General features: G+C 35.8%; 2 protein-coding genes and 1 non-coding gene across 52 annotated transcripts; all 3 read left to right on the top strand.

Annotated features, from left to right (window-relative positions):
- Positions 1-6,157: 6,157 nt before the first annotated feature.
- On the top strand, positions 6,158-10,128 carry LOC104106130 (RNA polymerase sigma factor sigD, chloroplastic). The gene is made up of 5 exons (XM_009614616.4): positions 6,158-6,614; positions 7,957-8,187; positions 8,281-8,421; positions 8,797-8,997; positions 9,751-10,128. Exons 1-5 carry the CDS (start codon positions 6,219-6,221, stop codon positions 10,030-10,032), a joined length of 1,251 nt encoding a protein of 416 aa, XP_009612911.1. The 5' UTR covers positions 6,158-6,218; the 3' UTR covers positions 10,033-10,128.
- A 261-nt stretch (positions 10,129-10,389) lies between these two features.
- On the top strand, positions 10,390-10,461 carry TRNAG-UCC (transfer RNA glycine (anticodon UCC)). The gene has a single exon. It is a non-coding gene; the product is annotated as a tRNA-Gly (tRNA).
- Positions 10,462-14,193: 3,732 nt separating this feature from the next.
- Positions 14,194-26,165, top strand: LOC104106128 (uncharacterized). 50 transcript variants are annotated; one of them, XR_011411438.1, is made up of 7 exons: positions 14,714-14,851; positions 15,001-15,048; positions 16,158-16,312; positions 24,522-24,563; positions 25,247-25,432; positions 25,524-25,617; positions 25,855-26,165. XR_011411438.1 is itself a non-coding variant. In XM_070186957.1 (6 exons), exons 1-6 carry the CDS (start codon positions 14,697-14,699, stop codon positions 25,895-25,897), a joined length of 348 nt encoding a protein of 115 aa, XP_070043058.1. In that variant the 5' UTR covers positions 14,202-14,696; the 3' UTR covers positions 25,898-26,165. The 50 variants fall into 50 exon arrangements, 1 of the variants encoding a protein (XP_070043058.1); XR_011411436.1 differs by lacking the exon at positions 25,247-25,432 and adding an exon at positions 23,131-23,207 and having other exon boundaries at positions 14,938-15,048; positions 16,247-16,312; XR_011411435.1 differs by lacking the exon at positions 25,247-25,432 and adding an exon at positions 23,131-23,207 and having other exon boundaries at positions 14,938-15,048; positions 16,247-16,312; positions 25,514-25,617.
- Positions 26,166-26,300: the final 135 nt, after the last annotated feature.

The following is a 26,300-nucleotide window of genomic DNA, read 5'->3' as shown; positions in this document are numbered from 1 at the left end:
CTGCAATGATCTATTGTTCTGATCGCGATCAGTCCTTCTATCGGTGGCAAACTTGTCCGCTGACCGAAAGCCTTCAGTCCATTCGTAGGGCAGAAACCGACCCCTTGAAGATCATATGTCCGAGTCGAAATCGTATTTTGATTTTTCTATGTTCTTCTCCCATCCTTTTTTCGACGACGAGAAGCCAACCTGATCATTTTGGATGCTTATCTTCAATTCGTACTGGGTGTGAACATCCGCCCAAGTCGTTGCTTGAAATTCAAGCAAGTTTTCCTTCAGTTTCCGATAAGCATTTGAACTTCTAGGATTCAAAACCTTGGTGAATGCTTCAGCCGCATATTCATCCGGAATAGCTGGGAGCAACATTCTCTCCTTTTGGAATCGGGTAAGGAACTCTCGCAGCAACTCGGATTCTCTTTGTGCAATTCTGAATATGTCGGTCTTTCGGGCATGCACTTTTCTAGCCCCAGCATGAGCCTTAATAAAAGAATCTGCGAGCATCTCAAAGGAATCTATAGAATGCTCGGGCAGCAGCGAATGCCACGTCAAGGCTCCCCTCGTGAGAGTCTCCCCGAATTTCTTCACCAAAACAGATTCGATCTCGTGAGGAGCTAAATCATTCCCCTTCACTGTTATTGTATAGGTGGTAATATGCTCATGAGGGTCTGAAGTTCCGTCATACTTTGGCACGTCAGGTATTTTAAATTGCTTCAGGATTAATTCTGATGTCGCGCTTGGTTTGTACGACAGCTGAGCATACTTCTTTGATTCCGGACCTTTCAGCACCGGTGGTGCATCCGACATTTGGTCCATGCGGGCATTCACTTCCCTCATAAACCGTAAGTGTTCATTCTTGAAGGGATCATTTTCGTTATTGGGGTCGAATCCTCCCCCCCCCCTCCCAATATCTCTATTGGAGCCAACCTCTCCCCTCGGGGTGTTATTGTCAACCCTCTGCGTTGTTTGATTCGCGGGAGCACCAGGAGGAATTGGACCTCGTCTATTCGCATTATTTGAAGCCCCCGTTAGCGCCTGTTTTAAATCCATCATAGACTTATCCTACCGTGTGAGGTGGCCTATAATTATCGCTTGTTGTTATTGTAGGACCCTTACCGCATCAACAATATGCTCCTCTTCAGCATCATCGGAAGTTGCCTCCTGAACATGTCGTGGGTATCGCCTGTCGTGGACCGAAGTGGCATCGTTTCCCTCATTGTGGGTGTCACTGACTGAATCCTTGATATGAGGCTGGTCCCCTTGAATCTTAGGATTGTGTGTGTTGTTAACACCATTATCTGTCATTTTTATGATTTTTTTTCTAAGATAATTAATCAAAACACGTTAGTAAAAAAAATAAGGATCAACTTAATTACACGGTTGTCTAGGCCCTAAAGTGGGCGCCAAACTGTTTACCAGTAAAACGGTACAGTTGAATTTATACGTGATTTCTAAATAAATGAATTAATTTGATCATGAAATAATGGAATAATAAAATAAATGCACAATACTTAGCCTTGAAATGAATATAAAATCACGAAAAATAATGATTTGGGGACAGGGCTAACAGGCACAACAGTGATGAAGTCAAGGAACAAGAAAGTAAAATTGTATAAAGATTTTTATTTCTTATAGTGTAAGTTTGCTAGAAAAATCCGGTCATTTACAATGATAATAAAACTCACTATTTATAGTTTCACCTAGGGAACAAGGTCCTAGGATCATGCCCTTCTTTAATGTCAATTATGAGGGCCATTGAAAAAGGTGTAACAGTAAGAGCAAATGACAAATTCTCTGTAACGGGCAACACACTAAATGCTGTGGAATATTCTTCATTAAATGCTACCGGACGGAGTGTATTTATTGTATTTTTTTGAGCGATATTCTTTCTGGTGACAGACGGGATAATTGCCTACGGTTTTAGCTATCCCCTGCCCTAGATTCCACGTGTCCCTCTTTTGGACGGCCACGTAGCATAGCATATTTTACCCTATACACAAATCTTTTACTTCCATTATAAAAATCTCTGGCAACGCTAAGCTTAATTTACTAGGGATTTTGACTGAGAAAATAGTATTTTCGATGTTATGATTCCTAGTCTGAATGGATTCCTCATCATTAATGGCTGTAGCTATTAATAGAGAGGTTCCTTAGTTTGACTTGCTTTTCCAATGGGGAGAATTCTTGGATTGTCTTAAAGTGAGGGAAGGCAGCAGTTAGTCTAAGATGAGAAAGAGATCACCAGTGAGGTTTTCGATGGTCGGAGGTGGTCTCAGGCGTGGGTAGATAGTGGCGCCAGCAAGGGGGGAGGGGGGGATTCCGGAAAACGTAACTGAAGAAGAAGTTTTTTCTTTAAAAGAGAAATATACGTGTCACCTATTGATTGGTCATTTTTTAAAATTACGAGGCATTTGAGATTCACACACCTTGTTCTTGTAAGAGGTTATTAATTAAGTATTTAATAGACACATTTTAAATAAACATTAGATGTTCAATAGGAATATGGGTTAATTCAAGTGTTTAAATGAAAAAATCGCACAAGTTTAAGGGATTGCATATGTATTTGACCAAAAAATAAATTTAAAAGGTAGTTAATTGTTTTTGGATAATTTAATTCAGAATAATTTTTCACTATGAGATGTTACTTAAAGTTAATAGTAACAATAGTAAAAGATAACAAATTATCACACTACTTTGTTCGAAAGATGTAGTCAAGATTCAAAAATTCGTGAAAATGAGCTAATATTTCTTTTAGGCAAAATACTAGTTACGAAAATGGGGAAAAGGCAAATTATGTTGAAAAAGCAAATAATGTAGGGGGGGGGGGATTAGGGGTGTCAATGGTTCGGTTCGGACGATTATTTTAAAATTTGTACCATACCAATTTTTTGGTTATTCTATTATGTATAACAAAAATTAGATTTTTCAAAATCGTCCCAATCATGTCGGTTTCTCTTCGGTATTGGTACGACTCGGTTAATTTTCGATATTTTTTTTAAATGGCATGTAAAAGTCACTAGTAGAGTAGTAGAATGCAATAACATACATACGTAATTTTATAATAGACATCTTTACTGTTTAAAGGGTGATGAATTAAGAAAACATGAAAATGGCCAGAGTATAGGTCCATCAACTCTTCTATAACAACGTAAAAGAAACTAAATAAATACAGTGAAAATATAAATCACACGAGTGATTTTAACCAAGTTTGGGCTCAAGAATAAAGTCTATAGAAAATTAAATATTCAAAAAGATAAATCTAAATCATACGAAATGAAACATATTCAATAAATTATAGTTTGCTACTCATAATTGCTAGAATACCTTGTGTCTTGGTAGTGAATATGCTAGAAATAACTTAGTTTCAATAGGAGCAACATAATAGGTCTCATAATTAGGATTTTGAGTTTAATTACTTGTTATCTTGTAACCGTTTTCATAATTTCAAGGCCCAAGAAAAAATTGAATGCTTTATTATTTTTAAACTTACTATATAAAATAGTATATTTTTCACACGTAAATTTATTCGGGACGGTTCAATATTTTTTTGGTTTATTTTTATAAAATAAAAAACTTATCCTATTATCGGTACAATTCTACATTTATATAAAAGCCAACGGTTGGTTTATTTAGAAAAACCTGAAAATTGGTTTGGTCAATTTAGTCGATTTTTAAATATCCATTGACACCTCTAGAAAATATAATAATTGATGTAAGACAAAACATTACAAGACAAAAAGTGTAGTTGTACTTTTTTTAAAATAAAAATTTGGCATTTTATTCATCTCCAAGAAAAAAGGAGTATTGCAATTTGAGTTGAGAGGTTGAGCTATTCCCCGAAAGATAGACAAAGATATTCTTAGTACAATCGAAATGAGGTAAATTTGCATTTCATTAACACTAAAAAATATTTAAAACAAGAGATAAAAAAGTTTTATTTCAGAAGCAGATCTAGAATTTCTAATACATCGGTACACTACTAAAAAAAAGGAGGAAAAAAAAGAATTATGTGGGAATTGATACATATCCCTCTTGATAAATAATTTAACTTTCAACCAAGTGTACCATTCAATCTTCTTAGATTATGAATGACAGCAGTTAATATTATACAAATTTTTAAAAATATGTATATGAATTATGAAATATCTAATTTTGCGAATAGATCATGTGCTCACGTGCCATAAAATTTTGCATCTAAACCCGCCACTCCTACTCAATGAGGCTCAAAATATGCTCCTACTCAATGAGGCTCAAAATATGGGTATACTCACAGTTCTATGTCGTATAGTTAGCTTCTTAAAAGTATGGTTTTGTGTTGGACACTTCATTATTACGTCAAACAAAGTTGATAGATAAAGTGCAAAAACTTTACAACTTTATAAAGTAATTAGTTGTAAGCTGTAAAACATATGTTATTACTTTAAGAAGTAATCCATAGCTTATCATAGTCCTTTTGAAAGGTAATTCAATGCAACGTGACTTTTTTATTTACTTTAGGGGCAAATTTGTTCAGACCATACCATTATAGAAAAAGTAATATTAAAACTTCCAGTGATCGGTTAAGCGCTAGGACGGATAGAATATGTCTATTTGTTGGTCATGGCTATAATTAGTCCATGATAAGCACACAATTCATTTGTATTGACATATTATATTTTGAGGAGAAATAGCAAAGATTGACAATGGAATAACAATTTGGTTACTAGATCACATTGACATGTTATTAATTATTAGTTGATGGAGAGATGTGTTAAGTTTTGTATCTATTGATTGTTTTTTCATCAATAAATAATGTAAAACTACTATAATTATGCAAAAACTCATATATAAAACGTTTTCTCCTTTAATTGGCCCATATGCAATATGAATTGAGCAAATTTCATTTGTAGCCCGTTGGTGAAAACAATTATCATTCGCTAGCCATGAATTAAGTCATACAATTTATAGTCCCAAATAAATTATAATGGCTAGCCTAAATTTGCTCAAATACGGTAGATTTTGTTGCCATCGAGCAGTTCCAATCTTCCACCAATCATATGCAAAATTAGGAGTTTTTGGCGTGTTTTAATTTGGGTTTTGGTTTGTTTAGGTTTTTGTTGTTGCCGTCGCTGAGTGTCCATGTGTCTGGTATAACGGAGCAGAAGAATATGTTGGGGTTTGGTTTGGGTTTTTTGGTGGGTTTGCGAGATGGGTTTTTTAGTGGAGTTGAGCAGAGAAACGAAGATTGTAACTCTTCCATTTAGCAATTTGGAAGTCTTTGAGAGAGTTGAAGAAGTAGTGGAAAGAAGATAGCATAGATAATGGCGACTCAGCTCAAATTAGCTTCAAAGAATCTAGAGATGAATGAGTGTGTGTTTGTATATGGAGATAAAAAAGAAAAATCTGAATATCACTGAATATTCATTATGCATAACCTTGAAATATATACAAAAATAGACTGTCATATACAAAAAAATATACTAAATAGATTATCACTATACAAAATATATACAAAATAGACTGTCTCTATATAAAAATATACTAAATAGACTGTCACTATACAATTTATATACAATAGACTGTCACTATACAAAATTTATACTAAATAGACTGTCACTATACAAAAAATATACAAAATGGGTTGTCACTATACAAAATAGACTGTCACTGTATTACAAATATACAAAATAAACTGTCACTATACAAAAAATATAGAAAATAGATATTTCGAGCTATTAGATGTAATATGTTTGGGCCGGAGGACCATTTTGTGTCAATGGATAAAAACATGGGCTATTAAAAAATTGAGGGGGCTATATAGAGCAGTTTTCTCATATGAATTCTTGTGGATTCCATACACGAATGTTTAATTTTTTTCTAAAGAAAACTAAACAAAAATAAAAGAAAAATTTAAGCCCCGTTTGTCCATTTAAAAAAAAAAAAAAATCAAAAATGTGTTTGTACCCGAATTTTTGTAAGTTTTTGAAAATTTTTCGAAAAATAAGTTTTTCAAAACTTCAAAAATTTCAAAAAAATAATTTTAAATTCTAAATACTATTTTTCAACTTAACTCCGAATATTATCTTTTTTTTCAAAAATTAGTGTTTTTATATCCAAACGCCTACTTAGTCTCCAATAATAATGTTAAAGAAAGAAAATCGAACTAGAAAATATCTAGTAGCCTCAAAATATATGTACAGCGCAACCTCAAAAAAAAAAAAATCTTTTAACTTGAGATTTCTATGGCCATGGCTGCGTGGTCATGTTCAAACCAATCTCCAGCTTCACTCTTTCCTTATCCTTCAAAATTCTCTACTAAACCCCTCATCCATTATCACCCTCTAGCAATTCTCTATTGCCCCAAAAATGGTTCTTTTTTGGACCCAAGTCATGCATTGGCAATTGAAGCAAAATCTTTGTTTTTTGAAACCGATATTGAGGAGGAGAGTAGCAGTAAGATTGAGATTATTAATGAGAAGATTGAGTTAGCATTGAGAAGAAAGAAAAGGAGGAAAAGAAGGTGTTATTCAGAATTTTTGGACATGGAGAAAGAGGATAAGATTTCCATTTCTAAACCTGTAAAGACAGGTCTCTACTTGACCCTTAAGGAAGAGTCAGAGTATTCTTGGTATCTCAAGGTGCGACTCTGAAAATCAACAATTACACTAATTCCTGCTTCATAGAACTATACAATTGAATTACTTCGTATATGTAAAAAGTTGTCTTTTTGTGTAATATGGCCAAATTTTATAATATCCATTACATAATATCCATTATAACAAATTTGTGGTTCATGATATTTGCCATGATATAATATACGTTATAACAAATTTGTGGATAATGACATTTGCCATGATATAATATCCATTATTAGGCTAAGGATTTCTTGTTATAAATAGAGGAGTTTCTCCTCATTTGTAGATACACCAACAAGACTTGTCTTCAATTCTTGTTTCTTCCTTTCTTCCTTTATTAAGAGTGTTTTGTACGAGAGTTAGTGTTGTGAAATACTTATGTGAACCCTTTCTTTGGAGTGATTTTGTGAGGTTATTCTCTTAGGGTATTTGGGATTAATTAGAGTGTTTACTCTAATTTTGTAGTCTTTTTTGTACTCTTATTGTTATAGTAAATTGTTCCTCTCCGCTTGTGGACGTAGGTCACTTTGACCGAACCACGTTAAATTTGTGTCTTCTTTATCTACTTTAATTGTCGTTGTTATCAACTTCCATTGTCGTTGTTATTGCCATTATACCGTTATTTGGCTATATTACGCACTACCCGGGTTCCCGATCCTAACATTTTGTAGTATTATTTTATTTTCTAATAGCTTAGAAATCAACATTGTAATAGAGCAGGAAGAAGTTCTTGGTTCAAATCTCACCACCACCACCACAAAAAAAGCAAAATAATTTCCACGTGTTCGATCAATGAAAAAGAATCGGAGTCATATGTGATAGGCTGTTGAGACATAAATTGCTCTTTCTAATAGTTTAATTTTTTTAGAAGAAGTCATCACACTTCAACAATAATGTTTGTTTAATTTAAACAAAGGCGGATGTATGATTTTTATAATATGGGTGCACCACTAAATAAAGGAGAAAAAAAATATATTAAGTGGGAATTGATCCTTGCTCCTTTAGGTAAAACTCTTAACATTTAATCAAGTGCACTATTTAACCTCTTTGGAGCATGGGTGCCCAACAGATAATATTAGATCAATTTAAGAAAGTATATACTACATCAAATATCTAGTTTTGCGGAGAGACTGTGGGTTCACGTGCCTCATATATTGTGCTATTTAAATGGAATATATTGATGATAATTTGTATTTTTGGAGCAATTTGATTGGCCATTTGAAAATAAATATTATGTATATAGTCTACATGTCCTATCCTTAGAACACGTTTAAATATGGGCTTATTGTTACTATTCTTTTCTGGCTTTTTAATTCAATTTTTTCCCCCTTAAATCTTGTTCTAGGAAGAAGCAAGAATCGAGACATTGAGAAAGAGGGTTGAGGAAACAAGTGAGATTGAACTAAATCCAAATCAATTAGCTAAGGCTGCAGGAATGAGCAGAAGAAGGCTAGATAAGCTCTTGGTTAATGCTAAGATATCACAAAAGAAGATAATTAAATGCTATAGAGGGCTTGTTGTATCGGTTGCAGCTTCATATCAAGGCAAAGGATTAAGCTTACAAGATCTAATTCAGGTCCAACTTTCATCACTGTAATTGGTTTCATTGGCATTGAAGTTCTGTTATTCTTGGACCATAACCAGCCCCTTTCTTCACTGCCAATTACAGGAAGGAAGCATAGGTCTACTTCATGGTGCTAAGAAGTTTAATCCTAAGAAGGGTTATAAGCTCTCTACTTATGCTTATTGGTGGATTAGGCAAGCTATTACTAGAGCCATAGCAAACAAGTCTAGAGTTATAAGATTACCGGTAAGCTAATGCATTATTAAGGTCTTCCGTTACTCTTTATATTCACCATTGTGCAAGTTTTGCTTGTGACATTGTGATGAGTGTCAAATTTTGTGATGGTTCTTGGCAGTGACCATCAAGTTCTGCAGGGTCTTGTTTTACATGGACTTCCTAAGCATAAGTCATGCAATGAAATGCTGTTAATTTAGCAATATTTGCCCGCAAAAATCATAATAATCTCTCATTTAGTTTATTTAATGATATGCACATTAGGCCAATCATGAACTTTTCCGGTTAAGTAGATATATGTAACTGCCTTTCTCCCTTCTTTAAGTACATGACTGTACGATAAAACTTGTAATTAGTGAAATGCATTGGTTAGTCTGTTATATGCAGGGGAGTATATCTGAGCTTGTGCCAAAGATTTGCAACGCGAACACTGAGTTAAGCAGAAAGCTTCGGCGAATGCCTTCCTACGATGAAATTGCAGAAGCTCTTGATATGGATGTTTCAACTGTTAGACTAGTTATCGAGAGAAACCGAGCACCAATTTCCATTGATCAAATAGTAACTAGCAAAGGCTACATGTCATTGCAGGTTTGCCCCAAGCCTTTGTTGTTTCGACAATTGTTTTTCTTAGATTAGCGTCGCCTAATGAGAATTTGTTGCTTATAAGCTGCTGGAAATTGGATAAGTCTTGCCTACATGGATTAACTTGTCTGCAGTTCATACTTGTAGTACTTGGTGAATTGCAATGAAAAGAAATGAACTACTAGTAAGTGAAATATAATGGAAAAGAAAAGGTAGCATTTTTTCCTCAAAAAGGAAAATAATCATTATGATAGAAATTTCCTTTTAACTACCGGATTAGAGAGGAATGAAGGCAATATATTTGAGGAGAACACATAAACATGCTACTAGACACCTTTCATTTATCTTATCATTCCGTATCCTTCCATTATTTCATATTTCGTCTTTCCACCTATTTCCTTTCCTTCATGTTTTAATCAGTTGGCTTAATCCAAATAGATGAAGGGGAGCCTTGGAGCGGTAAAGTTGTCTCCGTGTGACCTATAGGTCACGGGTTCGAGCCATGGAAGCAGCCACTAATGCTTGCATTAGTGCCGGCTGTCTACATCACGCCCCTTGGGGTGCGGTCCTTTCCCGGACCCCGCACGAATGCGTGATGCCTTGTGCACCGGACTGCCCTGACTTAATCCAAATAGATCTAGTTATTGAGCTAATGTTGATCATGCTCGACCGATAATTACACACGAAAAAACAGGGACGTGCCTGATTAAGGATAAGAAAAAACTCATGCTTTTCCTTCAAATTTTGATTATCTTGTAGGATATCATATCAGGGCCTGAAGATATAATACCAGAAGAAATTGTGAAAAGACAAATGATGAAACAAGACCTGGAGAAGCTTCTGCACAATGTGTTATGTGATAGAGAAGCAAAGATTCTGAAATTGCACTTTGGCCTCAATGGAGATACCCCTCAATCTTTTGAGGAGATTGGAAAAGTACTTAAGCTTTCGAGAGAAAGGATCAGACAGATTAATTGCACTGCCTTGTCAAAATTAAGAGAAAGTACTATGTTAGACAGCTTTAAAATGTACATAACATGAATATATTCTGTAAAGGCAAGACATATTTTTAGCATTATCACACGCAAAATTGAATTGATATATAATATAAAAGATCGACAAAGAGTTAATCAATCATATGCAGAACCTTTTCCTTTGAGGTTTAATGATTTATTTAATTACATTGGAGCTAACTTAACAAAAAGGAGAAAAGGGAACTTTCTACTCCAGTAAAACTATGAAAAATCTACTAAGCTGAACGTAAAATCTTTATTATGAAATGAATCAATGTCTAAATCTATTCTTAAGATAGTATATTTTTTTTCCGTTTTGGTAAACCAAAAGGTGAAAGAAGTTTTCTCGATAGATTACAAGTATAAAATGTATAAACAACAACAAGCGTTTGTAGTCCAACGGTTAGGATAATTGCCTTCCAAGCAATAGACCCGGGTTCGACTCCCGGCAGACGCAGTTCATTCTTTTGATAAGTTTTGCAATTGTTCCTTTTTGCTTTCCAGTCATTTAGTAGAACTCATCCATGGGAAAAATAAGCTGCACATTCTGTAACTCGCGTCCATATGGTATGTAGTTACATACAAATTTTTAAGCATGAATTGTTTGGCCAAATCAAGAAAAGGGTGTGTAATTGGAAAATGTTACTCAAAACAATATGGCCATTACAAGTTATCTAATGCAGACGGGCGGTTTTTCCTATCTTGGAGGGTGAACAACGAATTATAATTTCATTTGTTTGAGTAAATGACGTACAAATTTTTGATTGTCATATACAATTTATGGTTCTCAGTGTAAAAGTAAGGCAAAATTGTTATAGACGTCTTCAGAAATTAAAGTACAGTGCCATTATCTATTGGCATCCACTCAATGTAAAATTTCCTTCTTAACTTCGCCAACAAATTTTCGTGATAGCCATTCAAAACATTGGTTAATCAAAAGGTGCCTGTATTTGAATAATATGGAGTACCTCGTTGACACAGTAGAGGAAAGTGTCTCAATAATACCAGTGGCTATAGTAACCGTTGGACTACAAACGCATTATTAGAGATGAAATGCAGGAGAACGAGCACGCTAGGACTTCAGAAATGGATTAGGATAACCGACTTCCCTAGATATTGTGTTTTCTTTCAATTAAAGTCTATGGTAACTGATCAAGAATTACAATAGATTATGTTGCGGAATATCGTGGGTTAACTAGCACAGAATCATACACAAAGCAAATAGACAAGAAAAAATCAACACAAGGATTTAACAAGGTTCGGCTAAGCCTAATCCTCGGGGCAGAAGCTGAAAGAGTTTTTTGCTATGAACGATAAGAAAAACACAATACAATCTATAGAATCCCTAAGTACAACCCCTACATATAGATCCCAAATAGTCTCAAACCTACAAGAAAAATATTTCCCAATTTGACAAGGACAATATGTTTTCCTTCCCCAAATTTATTAGGACAATGAGTTTTTCTAAACCTATAGGGATTATGGGTTTCCTAAAAAATACAAGAAAATAATTCAAGCTAAAAAATAACAAATCTTCCCCTTGGCTTGAATTCTCTTCATCAACGGGAACGTCTTTCTACCTTGCCCTTAGCCCTCATGAGGGCTCTACCCATTTCCGCACACATCAACTAAGTCTATGCAACACTTAAACTGGTTAAGAGACTTAGGCCTCATTTGTTTGCACTTAATAGAGGTCTGAATCTTAATCATTCAGATCTCAGATATTAAGTACGTTTGTTTTCAAAGTATGAATCGTAATTATTCAGATCTTAATCATTAAGGTTTTTTTTTTTTTTTTTACTTCACAACCACTTAGTGAGTCTGAATAGGTATGTATCATTAAGATCTATAACAGAGACTTAATTTCATTAAGATGCTATCATCCATATTCATTATTAACTGCCGCCACCGCCTACCATTGTCAACTACCACCATGCCACCCACCACCACTATCATCCTCAATCATAGCCGCCACCATTGTCGACTACCACCACCCACCATCCCCACCACTCCCACCATCCCCACCACTCCCACCACCATCATTAACGACAACCAACACTCGTCCACCTCAACTACCACAGCTAACCACCCCATCACCATCAACAACTATAGCTAGCACTGCCCATCATTATAAACTACCACCACCCATCACCATCTTCCTCAATCACAACTACCACAACCAACACTCGCCATTATTAAATATCACCACCCACCACCACCATCTTCAATCATAATAGCTACCACTACCAATCACCACTAGCTACTATCCTAAACTACCACCAACCACCGCTTTTAGTAGGCATTCACAAGCACTGCCGTTAGCCATCACCACCAACAACTATTATTTTTTTGAAAAGCTATATATTTTAGTGATGTAATATTAGATTAATTAGTATTTTATTTGAATTTTATGTTTATTAATTTTCAAATAAACGTAAATTTTATACATTCATATGTTAAAAATCAAACAATCTTAATTATTTAGTATTCAGATCTTAATACACATCTTGACATTAAGATGTGTATTCATATTCGGATGACTTAATCTTAATACACATTTTGATATTCAGACGTATATAAAGATTCAGACGTCTTAATCTTAAAAAAAATAAATGAGGCCTTAATCTCTTTAGCCATAGCACTAAATCGTCGATTTGGTTCTGTATTCGGAATATCTTATGGATAACTATAACACTCAAGCAGATCAACGGTTTCTGCAACTGCTAAAGAAAATCACATAGGATTCGTATATCCAAGAAGATTCCCAGCAACTACGTTTGCAAACCTTTGCGGTTGGTTGATCACTCTCTTCTCTCTGCCTGTTGTAATACTATATGGTTGTTGTTGTTGCGCATGTGCATCAACATTATCATCTTGATCAATATTTTTTACCTCCTCCACTTCCTCAACTTTAGAATTACTTGGCTGAGCTAGTGGCGATTCAGTTTCTAGCTCTATGCGGTCACTGACACTACGATTTTGTTTATGCTATTGCCTTCTCCCTTTGACTGTCCAGTGAGGCAGATTCGTTGAATGTTACATCCCTACTGATAATTAGCTCTGGAGTCTTTTGATATGTGCACCACCACAACCTATAACCTTCACTCCAGTTACATACCCAAGAAAAATACACTTCTTTGCCCTCGCCTAAAGTTTTCCATCCCTCACATGAACACAAGCATGATAACCAAATATCCTTAAATTTAAATAATTAGCAGGCGAACCGGACCATACCTCCAAAGGAGTGTTGCACTAAATAGTTGTGGATGGAGATCTTTTGACCAAATAACAAGCTGTATTGATTCTTTCAGCCCAAAATTCCTTGCTAACACATGAGTGTGAAAGCATGCTTCGTGCCCTATCACAAAGCATCTTGTTCATATGTTCTGCAATACCATTTTGTTGTGGTGTTCCGACACAAGTGTGGTGTCTCACTATGCCCTATCTGCTGCAGAAATTATCGAACTCAGAATTGCAAAATTCCAACCCATTGTCAATTTGAAGACGCTTAACTTTTCTTTCCATTTGCCTCTCAGCCATCGTCTTCCATTTAACAAATGTCGGAAATGCCTAATCTTTTGTTATCAGAAAATACACCCACACCATCCTTGAGTAATCATCAATCAAAGTCATAAAATATCTGGCACCACTCTTTGAGGAAACTCTGTTTGGCCCCCACAAGTCTGAATGTATATAATCTAATTTATCTCTGGTATTGTGTGTTTACCAAACACACAATGCTCACAAAAATTCAAAAGTTGATTTTTGTACCAATTCAACAGATTTTGCTTACTCAACAAAGACAATCCCTTATCACTCATATAACCAAGTCACAAGTGTCACAACTGAGACTGATTCATATCACTTTTTTCAGAAGCTACAACAACTTCCCCTTCAATTACACTAGCTTGGAGATGATACAATTTAGAATGCAATTTACCTTTCATGAGTACCATGAAACCTTTACACACTTTAAATATTCCATTCTCGGAGCGAAACTTATACCCTAGATCATTCCCTAGATTGGTTAATCAAAAGGTGCCCCTATGCTTGAATAATAGCACCTCGTTGACACAGTAGAGGAAAGTGTCCCAATAATACTGTTTTGTACAGGCTTGCTTCTTGTTGGACGTAGGGAAATGATTTTTGTGTTGTTTCTTTAATCTATGGTTAATGGTAGATGCTGGAATTTCAGTTTTAGTACTGCCGAGCCATATGAGAGAAAGATAAGTATTCTGCCCTCCACAACTCTAGAGAAACAAACCACCTCGTTTTTTTTTTCTTTCTAAAAACACCTCGGATTGAAATTCCATTTTCTTTCATAAAAGAGACTATTCATACCGAATGAATCATGCAAGGTTTTTCGGGAAAAAAATTAAGGGAAATTGATCAAATATACCCCTTTACTTTTAAATATTATTTATATTTAACCTCCGTTATACTTTGCGTGCAATTATACCCTACCTTTAACAAACTTATCACAAATAGCCCTAACCCTAACGGAACCTCTTTCATCACCATCTGCCCCCCCTCCAATCTTCTTCTCCATAAACCAATAACTTCCTTCATATTTCTCCTATCTAATAAGAGGTTGGTTGCTATTAAAGGGTATTTTGGTCATTTAATACTACTCCTAATTTAACGTGAAAACTAACGCGTGTCCATCAATTTGACAGCTGCTGCAAATAGCATATGACAAATAGGTCACTCTCTGTCTCTGCCAATTCATCTTCTTTGTTTTTCTCTGTCTGCGTTTTGGTTCATTCTCTGGTTTCTGCTTTGTTTCAACTTCCAAGTCACTGATGAATTTGTTATTGCTGTAACCTCTTAGTTTGTTCAGAATTATTGTAAGCTCTTTCTTCTTTTGATAGCAATTTGGTCTCTACTTTAGATTTTAAAAACCCATTTATGTTTTGTTTGCCCGTATTTGTAGTGCTTTGTATGTTCCATTGTTCAGTACCGTTGAAGTAAGGAAAAACTCATGTCCAAAATTCAGGTTGAAATCAGCTGCCGCTCGGTTCTTTACTGCTACACCCGTCTACTGGTCAGTTTACATTTTCTACAATTTTTTTTCTTTCTTCCATTTATAATTTTGCCTTAGTAATTCTGCATAAGGGTCTTATTTTGTACTCCAATTTGTCTTCTCTGAAATTTCTTCGTCTGTGTTTTTTCCCCTTTTTTGGGTGGAGCTTTGGTGTTGTTTCTTACCACTGTGATTCTAGGGCGGAGAAAAATATCAACACTTCTCATGAGAATCTTTGTGAGTTGTTCTTATCTTAGGGGTTTTGACATTTTCGTACGATAAGATTCAACAGTATAAAAGGACTTGCAAACAAGAGAGAATGATTTTTTGTGCATTGGGTTGTCATTAGAAAAGTAAGAATTGAAAAGACAATTTCTTTAAAGGGAAGATCAAAGTGCTTGTTGAAATTGGATTCTGAAATTGGTTTTTGCTTCTTCATTCCACCTTCACTTTTGTAAATCCATTTTGGGGTACTGGGTGCTGGGAATTTTGGGTATTTTATCACGTTATTTTGGTAGTACACGCAGCGCGACGACATGTCTGCTTACTACTAAATGGTCAGTTGGAGATTTTTGTGTTGCTCTTAACAATTGTGAAAGAAACGATGCTACTGATGTATTTGGGCCAACGTTAAGGAATAGTCGAAACGTGGGCGAACTGCATCATTAATCACTTTTAAGCCCACCGCAATGTCTTTAAAGATAGAGAAAATTATGCTATATACCTATTCTACTCAAAATAATTACCCGCTTTTACCTATTCTAGAAATAATTACAATATATACCTATGCAACTAAAAGTAATTCCCCGTTAATCCTTCTTCCTATTTTATTTAATACCTCTTATCTTATCTTATCTTGCAAAGTTAGCATCACTCGAATGAAAAGATCTTGTGACCATTCTTACTTCTGTAGAAGGTAAAATGAGACTTAGCTTTTGGTAGCATCCTGTTGAAAAGACATGTTCCCCGTTATTTTTATATCTGTGAGTCCTCCAGCAATAATCAGATGTGCAATCGATTATAAAGATCTACATGATGTCCACTTTTAAGTTTTCTCTTTTGTGATTTACTAGTACTTGTGGCATGCTAAACTAACACCATAAGTTAAACTTAAATATTCATTCTGCTAGCTTGATACAGAAAATCAGTCATAATAATAACAAAGATGCTGCTGATAGAAGAGTTGATAGAAACAACTTCTTAAAATTTGAGATCTCAGAATTGCAGGAGGTGAGCAATGATTGAAGCTTTTCTTTTTGGATACTCTTACAGACAGTAAAAAAAGGTACTGTAGTGTATTTTTTTACTTTTTGATTCTTGTAGTATCTCTTATTTTTTACAAGCTGGATATGTCATTCATCCAGGTTATTTGTGCAGCCTTTTCACAGCTTTTGACTTAACACGATATTTTTCTTTTATTAATTTTCTAAAAAAATACTTACTTGGTAGTAATTTATTGTACAACATGTTACACTTCTCTATTTGTAGTAAAGTCATTTTAAGTGTTGAACGAATTATCTTGCTTGGCTACATCATTTTTTTTTTTGAGAAGGTAACATGTTATATGTATTAAACACAAAACAGTACATGGGTTGTACTGAAACCATATATACAAGTGAGCAAAAAGAGTAAACCAGTCTACATGTCTAACAGGAACCTAATGTGTCTAAGATAGAAATAGTATCCTCTGGGTAGATCTTGTTGCACCAAAAACAAAAAAGCTTAATACAGTTAAGTTTGATCTCTTGCAATGTGTTGTTGTTGTTCTCGAAACATCTAGAGTTCCTTTCTTTCCAAACTGTCCACCAAATACTAGCAGGGACTATTATCCATCTGTTTTTGTTGTTTGCCCCAGCTCCAGCTGCTTCCTAACTAAAGAGAGCTTCATTAATCTTTCCGGGCATTGTCCAAGCTATGCCTTTGAGATTAATGAAGATCTTCGATAACTGATCAGTTATCCTACAGTGCAAAAATAGGTGACCAACTGTTTCCACTTCATTTTCACAAAGAAAACATCTTGAGCATAGAGTCCACTTCCTCTTGTTTAAGTTTTCATGTGTGAGCACAACTTACTTTGTCAGTAGCCATGAGAAACATGGTATTTTGGTATTTCAAATATGTTTCCAGGTCCAGCTGGTGACTTGAGGTATTGGTTGGTTTATCGTTTTGTAGGCTGCATTGACACTGAATTTTCCACTGCTACCTGCCATCTCAATGTGTCATCTCCATTCTGAATTCCTGTGAAGTTGTCCAATTGTTTGTAGAACTCAATCATTTTATTTATCTCCCAATCATTCAAGTCTCTTCTGAGTATTAGTTTCCAACCTTGAGGTGACCACATTTCCGCTATAGATCTCTGTTGGTGATGAGCTAGAGCATATATGTCACAGCATAAATCCTTCAGAGCTCCATTTCCCATCCAATTGTCATTCCAGAATGATGTCCTGCTACCATTTAGCACTTTAATAGAGATTTGGCTTTTTAGAGCTGGCCATAATACCCTTATGGATCTCCAAAGACTAAATCCATAAGATGTGCTAACTGGTTTAGTCATCCAGTTGTCTTCTACTTCATATTTGGCTTTGATTACCTTGCTCCATAAACTTTGAGGGTCTTGAGAGTACATCCATAGCCATTTTAGTTTAAGGGCTTTGCTGTGATTCTTCAAGTTTCTAATTCCCAATCCACCTTGCGCTTTGCTGAGAGTTACCTCTTTCCACTTGACTAGGTGATAGGCCTTTTTTTTTCCTTTTTGCCTTGCCACAAAAAATTCCTTCTTATGTTGTCCAGCCTTTGAATGACTCCCGCAGGAATGGGAAAAAGGGACATCATATAGGTTGGCAGTGAGTCTAATACCGAGTTAATCAGAGTGAGCCTTCCTCCCATTGACAAATATTGACATTTCCATTTTGACAACTTTTTCTCACATTTCTCCAGTACATTGTTCCATATTACAGTAGATTTTGACTTGGCCCCCAATGGCATACCTAGATAAGTGGTAGGGATAGTCCATACTTCTCCCTCCAGGATCAATGCCAAATCCTCCATGTTTGTTACTTTATTGATCGGGAAAAGATGACTCTTTCTCCAATTAATGTGTAGCCCAGAAATTCCTTCGAAAAGAACCAGTATAATCCTCAAAACTCTTAGTTGTTCCACTTCTGCATCACATAAGATCAAGGTGTCATCAACATATTGAAGATGTGTAATCTCCTGGTTGTTATGTCCATTCATGGCTACCTCAAAGCCTTTAATCCACCCGTTGAGTTTGGCTTTTTTGATCATGTTGTTCAAACCTTCCATGGCTATTATGAAAAGAAAAGGTGACAAGGGATCACCCTGCCTGAGACCTCTCTCAGTAAGAAAGAATCCTTCTGGAGAACCATTAATAGTGACTGAGAATTTGACAGTAGATATACAAAATTTCATCCATTTAATCCATTGCACTCCAAATCCCATTTGTTGTAGCATATTTAGTAAGAAATTCCAATTCACATGGTCAAATGCTTTCTCAATATCTAGCTTGCAAAGGATACCAGGCTTCTTCTGTTTGTCTTGAGTCTATTGCTTCATTGGCTATTAGTATGGCATCCATTATTTGCCTTCCTTTTATGAATGCCATTTGCTGAGAATCTATCAATTTTTCCATCACCTTTTTCAGCCTCTCAGTCAGGACTTTTGCAATAATCTTGTAAATGCTCCCTATTAGGCTTATAGGCTTGAAGTCCCTCAATTCATTTGCACCATTCTTCTTGGGGATCAAGGCAATGTAGGTTGCATTGAAACTCTTTTCAAATAAACCATGGGAGTGAAAATTGTGAAACACCCCCATGATGTCCTGTTTAAGCACGTCCCAACATTTAATAAAGAATCCCATTGTAAAGCCATCAGGTCCTGGTGCCTTGTCCATAGCACACAATTTCAAACACCCAAAAACTTCTTGTTCATCGAATCTGCTTTCTAGTAAATTTTTATCTTGCTCAGTTATTGTTGGACAACTCCTAAAATTGATTGCAGGTCTCCATTCTTCGGTCTCAACGTAGAGTATTTTGTAGAAACTTACTATCTCATTTTTGATTCTTTGTGGATCTGTGATTGATTCACCTTGGATTGTTAAGTGGTCAATGTTGTTGCATCTTTTGTGAGTATTTGCAGTCTTATGGAAGAACTTTGTATTCCTATCTCCTTCTTTGAGCCAAATGGCCCTGGACCTTTGCTTCCATGCCACTTCTTCATTCTTCAGAAGTTCTTCATACTTTAACAGTAGTGATGTCTTCTCCACCATTTCCCCCTCAGTTAGGCTTCTGATTTCTAGTACTCTATCCAGTGCATCCAGTTGATTAAGAAGGTCTGATTTTTGGGCCTTCAAGTTGCCTTGGTAGCTTTTGCTCCATTCCCTTAGTTTACCTTTCAAGGCTTTCAATTTACAAGCTAGAATATAATCAGGTTTTCCTGCGAAGTCAAATGATGTCCACCAACTCCTGATTCTGTCAACAAAGCCATCTGAGTTCAACCACCAATTGTCAAATTTGAAATATGACTTTGGTTGGTCCCAGTTTCCACATTGTAAAACAATAGGAACATGATCAGATGTCACTCTCTGAAGAGCGAATTGTTTGATGTTGCTAAAACAGTCATCCCACTCTTCAGAGATCAAGATTCTGTCAATTCTTGATGCAGTGGTGTGAGTGTCCCCTTTGTACCAAGTATAAATGCCTCCTTCTAGCTGAAGATCAATAAGACTCATGTCCTCTATGAAGTTTGAGAATTCCACCATAGCTGTGGACCTTCTCCTGCAGTTTCTTTTCTCAGTAGGGAATCTAACAATGTTGAAATCCCCACAAATTGCCCATGGACCCTCCATCAGACCCCTCACAACACTAATTTCTCCCCAAACCTCTTTTCTTTCAATGTCACAATTAGGGGCATACACCCCTGTAATATGACATTCAAAGTGCTGTAACATGCCTTTAAATCTGTAAGTCAAAGTGTATAACCCAATTTGCAGAATCTCCCCTTTCCATACCCTTCTATCCCATATCATCATGATTCCACCTCTAGTACCACTGGCTTCTAGACAATCATAGCTTGCCCATCTTCCTCCCCAAATATAATCAACAATATCTTCTACATCCCCTTCAAGCTTTGTTTCTTGCAAACATATAATGTCTGCTCCCCAATCGATGAAAGAATTCTTCACCAACCTCCTCTTATCTATTTTATTTAATCCCCTCACATTCCATGTGACTAATTTGAGCTTCATTGATCAATTAAGAATAAAGCCCTTCCCCTGCTCCTATTTCCGTTGCTTTTGAATTTAAGATCAAAAGATGCCAACCCTTTTAGTTCTTGTGACCCCTTGAACCTGCTCTTCTTGATATTAACCTCTGCTTCCATCTTCCTTGCCTTTCTGCTACTATCAATCAGCATGAGAAGTTCAAGAGCTTCTTCTTCATGGCCCTGGAAATCAACCCCAAACATTTTCCCCAGTTTTATCAAATTTTGATGAACCCAAAGTGTTGCATCCATCTCCTTATCAAGAAGAAGATTTTGTTGTTGTAAGGGTTCAACATCCTCCACTACCCATTCATCAATATCTGGACCTTCTTGGTGAGTGGTCATGGCCTGGTTCTTCTCAATTGCACTGTAATTGCTACAAGTATCTTCCCTGATCTTGATTATTGCCATGGAGTTTAGGTTTTTCTCTGCTTGCATCTCTTCCTTTTCACCATCAGTTTCAATCGGCTGCTTCCCAGGTTCTGAAGTAGTTGTATTTTCTGTTTCTTCCTTTTCTGATTCTGATGTTAATGAATCAGAGTGATTCATTGTGTATCTTTGTTGTTTCGGTTCAGATGTGGCTTTTAAGTCTATAAAGAAAGGATCAAGTATTCCTTCTTTATTGGGCTTATTGTATAAGTCATTAAATATGACTTGGGCTGCAAAATCTAGCCCATAAGTTGTGTTCACAGAATCTGAAGCATTGGGCCCAGTAGAGTGGCCCATACTTGTGTATAAATCTTCTGAAACCCTAATCTCCTTTTCTCTTGCCTCCCCCTTATTTTGTAAAATTGTGACAGCTGGCTCTTCACTTGAGGATCCCATGTGCACTTTGCCTCTATCACGTGAAACTGTAGGGCTGAGTTGACCCATCTCTTTCACGTAGGTTGTTTTTGTCCATCGGCCCTTTGACATCTTCGGACCTCTGGATTCTTCGGCAATCTCCTTCAGCTCCGACGATCTCAGTTCAAATCGGGTTTTCCTCTCCACCCAAATTGGAATAAAAAACTTGATGCCATCTCTCTCAATAACAACTTCGCTAGGGCAGCATCGACCATCTCCTGCTATCTGGATCCTAGCCCACTTGAGGTGGTTCTTTAGGCCTGTCTCTTCCTCTGTAGAAATCCATCCACCGCATAAGTTTCCAACTTCACTGAATATCTTCTGCGACCATAGATGTACTTCACTGAATATCTTCTGCGACCATAGATGTAGTGGGATCCCCAAAGCTCTAAACCAAGTGGTTTCCACAGAATGGGAATTAGAGATGCAGCCTGCAAAAGGGTTCCACCAATCGAGATTCATCTTAAAGTTCTTCCATCTCCATTCTTTTTGAAGAATCTGTTCTGCCATATTCCTATTTGGAAATTCAAATAGAAACATGTTTCCGGTCATCTCGTGCATGTTCACTCCAAAAGCAGCTTTCCAGGTAGCAGAAGTCCATTTCCTGATGTCTGACAAGGATGGTTTCTCTGCTACTTCTTCCCCAAAATACCCTGTTATGCATCTTTTGAGTAAACCAGTATCCTTCATTCCAGCTGGCTCCGTGACAATGATATCTCCTTTGCAAGCAGTGATAGCAGCTTCTCGAAGGGTATTAGATTGCCATTTATTTTCTCGTACTGCTTTGGCAAAAGGATAGTCCTCTTTAAAGGTTCTGGAAGGTTCTGTATTGCTCAGTTTAGTGGAGCACATAATGAACCTTTCTATCTTTAAAGCTATATCTTTCCACCCCGCATTCAATGCTAGCTCAGGAATTATAATAACCGATCTATCATTGCCCAACAGTGAGAGAATACTCATGTATCTTCCATAATTATTGAATTTTCTGGTGCAGAAATATTCTGTTAGCTGCTCCTTGGTTTTCCATCTCCTAACTGAATTCCTTTGATCTTTCGAGGCCTCTTTGAGAGTACTGCAGATCCATTGCATAGTCTTTTTACTCATTGTTGACCTTCTCATCATGTGACGACTTCTTTCCACCCAATCATACCATATATCTGTGCCGGAAGTCCATCTGGTGATGTCAAAGGATTTGAAACCTGCATTGAAATAATTTCTGTTTTCCTCCATGAGAATGGGAATGCAGATAAGATCTTGAACAATAATAATAATAATAATAATAATAATAATATTAATATTAATATTAATACTATAAAATCACAGTGGGTGAAAACTGAGCTCCAAAACACTAAAAGAATTCCGATGGAAGGACACCGGAAGTGGTTGCTCTACAGTCCTAGGAAGTAGGAAAGAGAGAAACCTCGGGGAAAGTGCCTGAGAGCATTTCTTTCTTTTCCTAATCCAAGTGGGCTAGGATCCCTAAATGACAGGTTCTGATATATTCGTCAGAGAGTTAGAACAAAAGAAGCTAGTGATATCATAACTAGGTAACGTGATCAATCTTCAGAAATAGCTAGGTAGTTGTAGTGCAGATACCATCAAGCTTAATTTTGTATTTTCTTTACATATGGCTTTAAGTAGCCATGATTTACTGGGTTTTATTATGTGTTTGTCACCTAATGCTTTAAGTAGATATAGTTTACTAGGTATAAGAAATATGATTGTTTTGTCAAATTCACTAATTTGTGTATGGGCAGCTAGCATGAAGGTTTTGCTGAAATGGTGTCCTAGATTCCAACTAAACAAAAAGTACTTAAGATGCCTGCTAATATCTAAATGTATTGTAACCGCAAAATCAGAGTATTTTCATTCGATTTGTGCCCTCATTTTAGATTATCGCTTACGTGGTCCTTCAATGCTGCGTATAGTGGTTAACTTCCATTTTTACATGATATAGTTTACCTTTAATTTTACATCTTTTAGGGTGGAGCTATTCCCTTCTAAAACACCTCCCCCTTCGCATTGTGCTTTTCCTGTGCTTGTGTATGACAACTTCAGAGGTAATCCTAATGCTGTAGACTAACTTTACTAGACAGAATACTCTAATACTGCTCTTGTAAAAATATATCAATCTCAAGGGGAACTAATGTTGAAGGAAAGTGTTCTTCCTTTAATAAACAAATGTGGATTTTGGTTAGAACTATAGTGCTACTTATAATTTAGTTGTGGGCTGCGGATTCATCTTCTTGCCTTCTCTTTTGGTGCTCCTTCGGTAAATAAGAAATGTAAATGTAGAGAGATACATCGTCAATGAAACTAATGCAACAAGAATACCAAGATCCAATTAGTACTAGATAAAATAGGAGTTTCAACAAGATCTGGTTTCAACATTTGTATTAAATCCTTTAGGGTTAATTATCTAAACACAGTTATCCCTCTGGTGGAAGTACCACCTATGCTAAACCTGCAACTGGAAGTGAGCTCATTGTCCTCTTTAGATATTTAGAATATGTTGAATGTGAAAATCTGAGACGTATAAACAAGCCATGGTTCTGCCACTATTATTACCCACTTGAGGCAGGAAATACAGATCCACTAATTGATGTTTTACTTCTTCCTGTCTATATTTTGTGTATGTTATGACCATCCAGCTTTCGTTTGATTTCTTTCCATCCATTCTATTCTTTGTCTTGGTATATGAAGTTATTTCCCATTATATTGGCTCCCTGGAGCTTCAGACCTAAGGCTGCTCAAACTCCTAAGACAATATTCAGTAATTTTCATATAATTTTCTATACTTCCTCGATAACGTTCATTATACTTACAAATATTTTATTAATTATATTTTTATTTTCAGCTAAAGAACAGTTCACTTTTTTAAGACACGAGATACGAAATATGCGCAGTCAGTTTTGCTATCAAGAATGTATAGAAGATTTTATTCCACACGGAGTATAGAACATTAGTTCATTAACTCTTGGAAAAGGGACAAGGAGCAGCAGTACAAGTATTGATATGTGAATGGGTTGATTTCACATAGATAGATTGATTTCATGACAGGGACGCCCCTAGGAAGCTCGAGTATTCCCCTTTTATCTTTTTTTTTGTCAATCAGTTAAGTAGCAATGTACATAAAGGAAGCTTCTTTCTCTGTAACTTTTTCCAATGGGGGTAGGAAATGATATCTCCTCCTACATCTACCACGAATACTCCATGATGATCCCTAAATACAATACTATCCAACTATGATGTGATTTTTATCTATGGGAAATATACCTCTCTCAAAGTAGTACTAAATTACATTTCTTCCTTCAACCTAACTTCATATCCAAATTGTACGTTAATCAAATTTTCAATGGTTGCTCTGTTTGCAGAGATCTTTTGTGGAACAGAAGAAGTTAAAAAGAAGAGCTATTGTAAGTAGATTCTTTCATGTTTTAACAACAAAACTTTCTGATATTGTTATCTTGGTTTTGGAATTCGAAGATATATTATCATGCCTAAAAGCTTCTAGGAGTATTCTCCTAGAGTTGAGACCACTCAAGCATGCCAAACTTTCTTTTTACTTCTTGGCGTAATGCGTATTTTTTATCATTTTAATTTTGTAGCCAGGGCCTTTAATCCCCACGTTAATAGACACAGATCGACCTTTTAAGTAAATTGAATTAAATTTTTTTTGGATTGTCTTTTCAGAGTATAGAATTATTCTATTTCAAAGGTGCTGTGTTTTCTACTAATAAATAGATTGGCAGATGTGGAATCTCTCTCTCTTCGTTCACCTAATGTAGCTTAACAAATATGAAATATGTTCCCTATGGAGTCCATTGGGTGATGCCTGGAAGAGTGGAAGTATGGAGCAAGTTTGAAATTGTTGGCATGGACAGAAAATAGAAAAAAGACGGACATAAGTGTATGGAAAACAATTCAGATATGCATTTATGGATTATTTTATTAGAAAAGAATAATAGGATCTTTGAGGGAACTATGGAATGTATTCCTCATGTAAGATTTATTTGCATTGAGAATTTGGACTGTTGGAGCAAAATAAATGTATCATTTGATATTTGTAGATATCCTGGAATTTATGGACTCCTTGCAGGTGTAGAGTGAGTATATCATGTACACGAGGATCTTTTCTACAGTTTAGTACCTTTTCATGGAAGATGAAGAACGTATTTCTTTGCAACACGCAATGTTCTAAATGTAGATATTTGATTATTAATTTAAGATAAAAATTAATTACATCAGCGGAGCTAACTGGTATATTTTTGGACAGATTCAAAAGGTACGGTGAATGCTTTCCTTCATGTAATCTACTTTGTTTGTTATTGAGTAATTTGATTCTCAAAATGATGTGTAATTCCAGAGCTTCACAGGTATGGTCCTGCCCTTGAATGCATTATCACAATTAGTGAAGAATTATCATAGCAAAAGAGGTCGCTCAACTGCTTTCAAAAGGCAAATATTTGGGTAACATTCCTCCTTCCTTTCTCCCCCTTGGCCCTTTTCCTTTCTTGTATACCCTTCCTGCTATTAGCATTTTACCTACTCTTAACATCCTCCATTGTTCCACTTCTCACTTTATTCTAAGAAATGGATCCTGCTGTTTTTTTTTTATCTTAATTAGAAAAACTTCAATATACAATTAGCTTTCTCTGAATTTGCTCAAAGGGATTAGATACATTTATTTGATTCTTTTCTTTATAGGTCCTCTTCATGGGATTCTGTAGAGACCACATCCAGATATTGAAGCTTGGGTTTATAAGAGGTATTGACAATTAATGAATGTAGAGACCGCATCCAGAAGCAACCCTGTATTTATATAACTACAAGGAAAATTCAACATTCATGTATCTCTTATCTAACTACGTCCTTTTCTATGTAGTATTGATACCTTTAGTACAAATTTACCTAACTACTTGTATTGTTTTCTTCCGTCACTTGCATTAAAGGGTAAACCAGCTAGACAAAATATTACACTTGCAGTGTATATATTTAATTTATTCTTTAATCTTGAATTAACTTCTTTTAAATCTATTTACACAAGCTAATCGTATAATCTGGTACATACCAATTGTGTTACCTAAAAATATTGTAGAGATTATCACTGTCTGCATAGCCAACATGGAGGATTCAAATGCAAAAACAATAGT

The sequence above is a fragment of the Nicotiana tomentosiformis genome, chromosome 1 (genome assembly GCF_000390325.3).
Source record: "Nicotiana tomentosiformis chromosome 1, ASM39032v3, whole genome shotgun sequence".
Classification (NCBI taxonomy): Eukaryota; Viridiplantae; Streptophyta; class Magnoliopsida; order Solanales; family Solanaceae; genus Nicotiana; species Nicotiana tomentosiformis.
Note: the sequence above shows the minus strand (reverse complement) of the source record. Positions and strands in the feature narration are given on the sequence as shown.

Coding starts and splice junctions, on each gene's coding strand:
- LOC104106128 (XM_070186957.1), top strand. Junction 15,049..16,157: donor ACTGCTACACCCGTCTACTG/GTCAGTTTACAT, acceptor TCATTCTGCTAG/CTTGATACAGAAAATCAGTC. Junction 16,258..24,521: donor AGATCTCAGAATTGCAGGAG/GTGAGCAATGAT, acceptor CTCTGTTTGCAG/AGATCTTTTGTGGAACAGAA.
- LOC104106130 (XM_009614616.4), top strand. CDS start 6,219: ATGGCCATGGCTGCGTGGTCATGTTCAAACCAATCTCCAGCTTCACTC. Junction 8,422..8,796: donor CTAGAGTTATAAGATTACCG/GTAAGCTAATGC, acceptor TGTTATATGCAG/GGGAGTATATCTGAGCTTGT. Junction 8,998..9,750: donor AAGGCTACATGTCATTGCAG/GTTTGCCCCAAG, acceptor ATTATCTTGTAG/GATATCATATCAGGGCCTGA.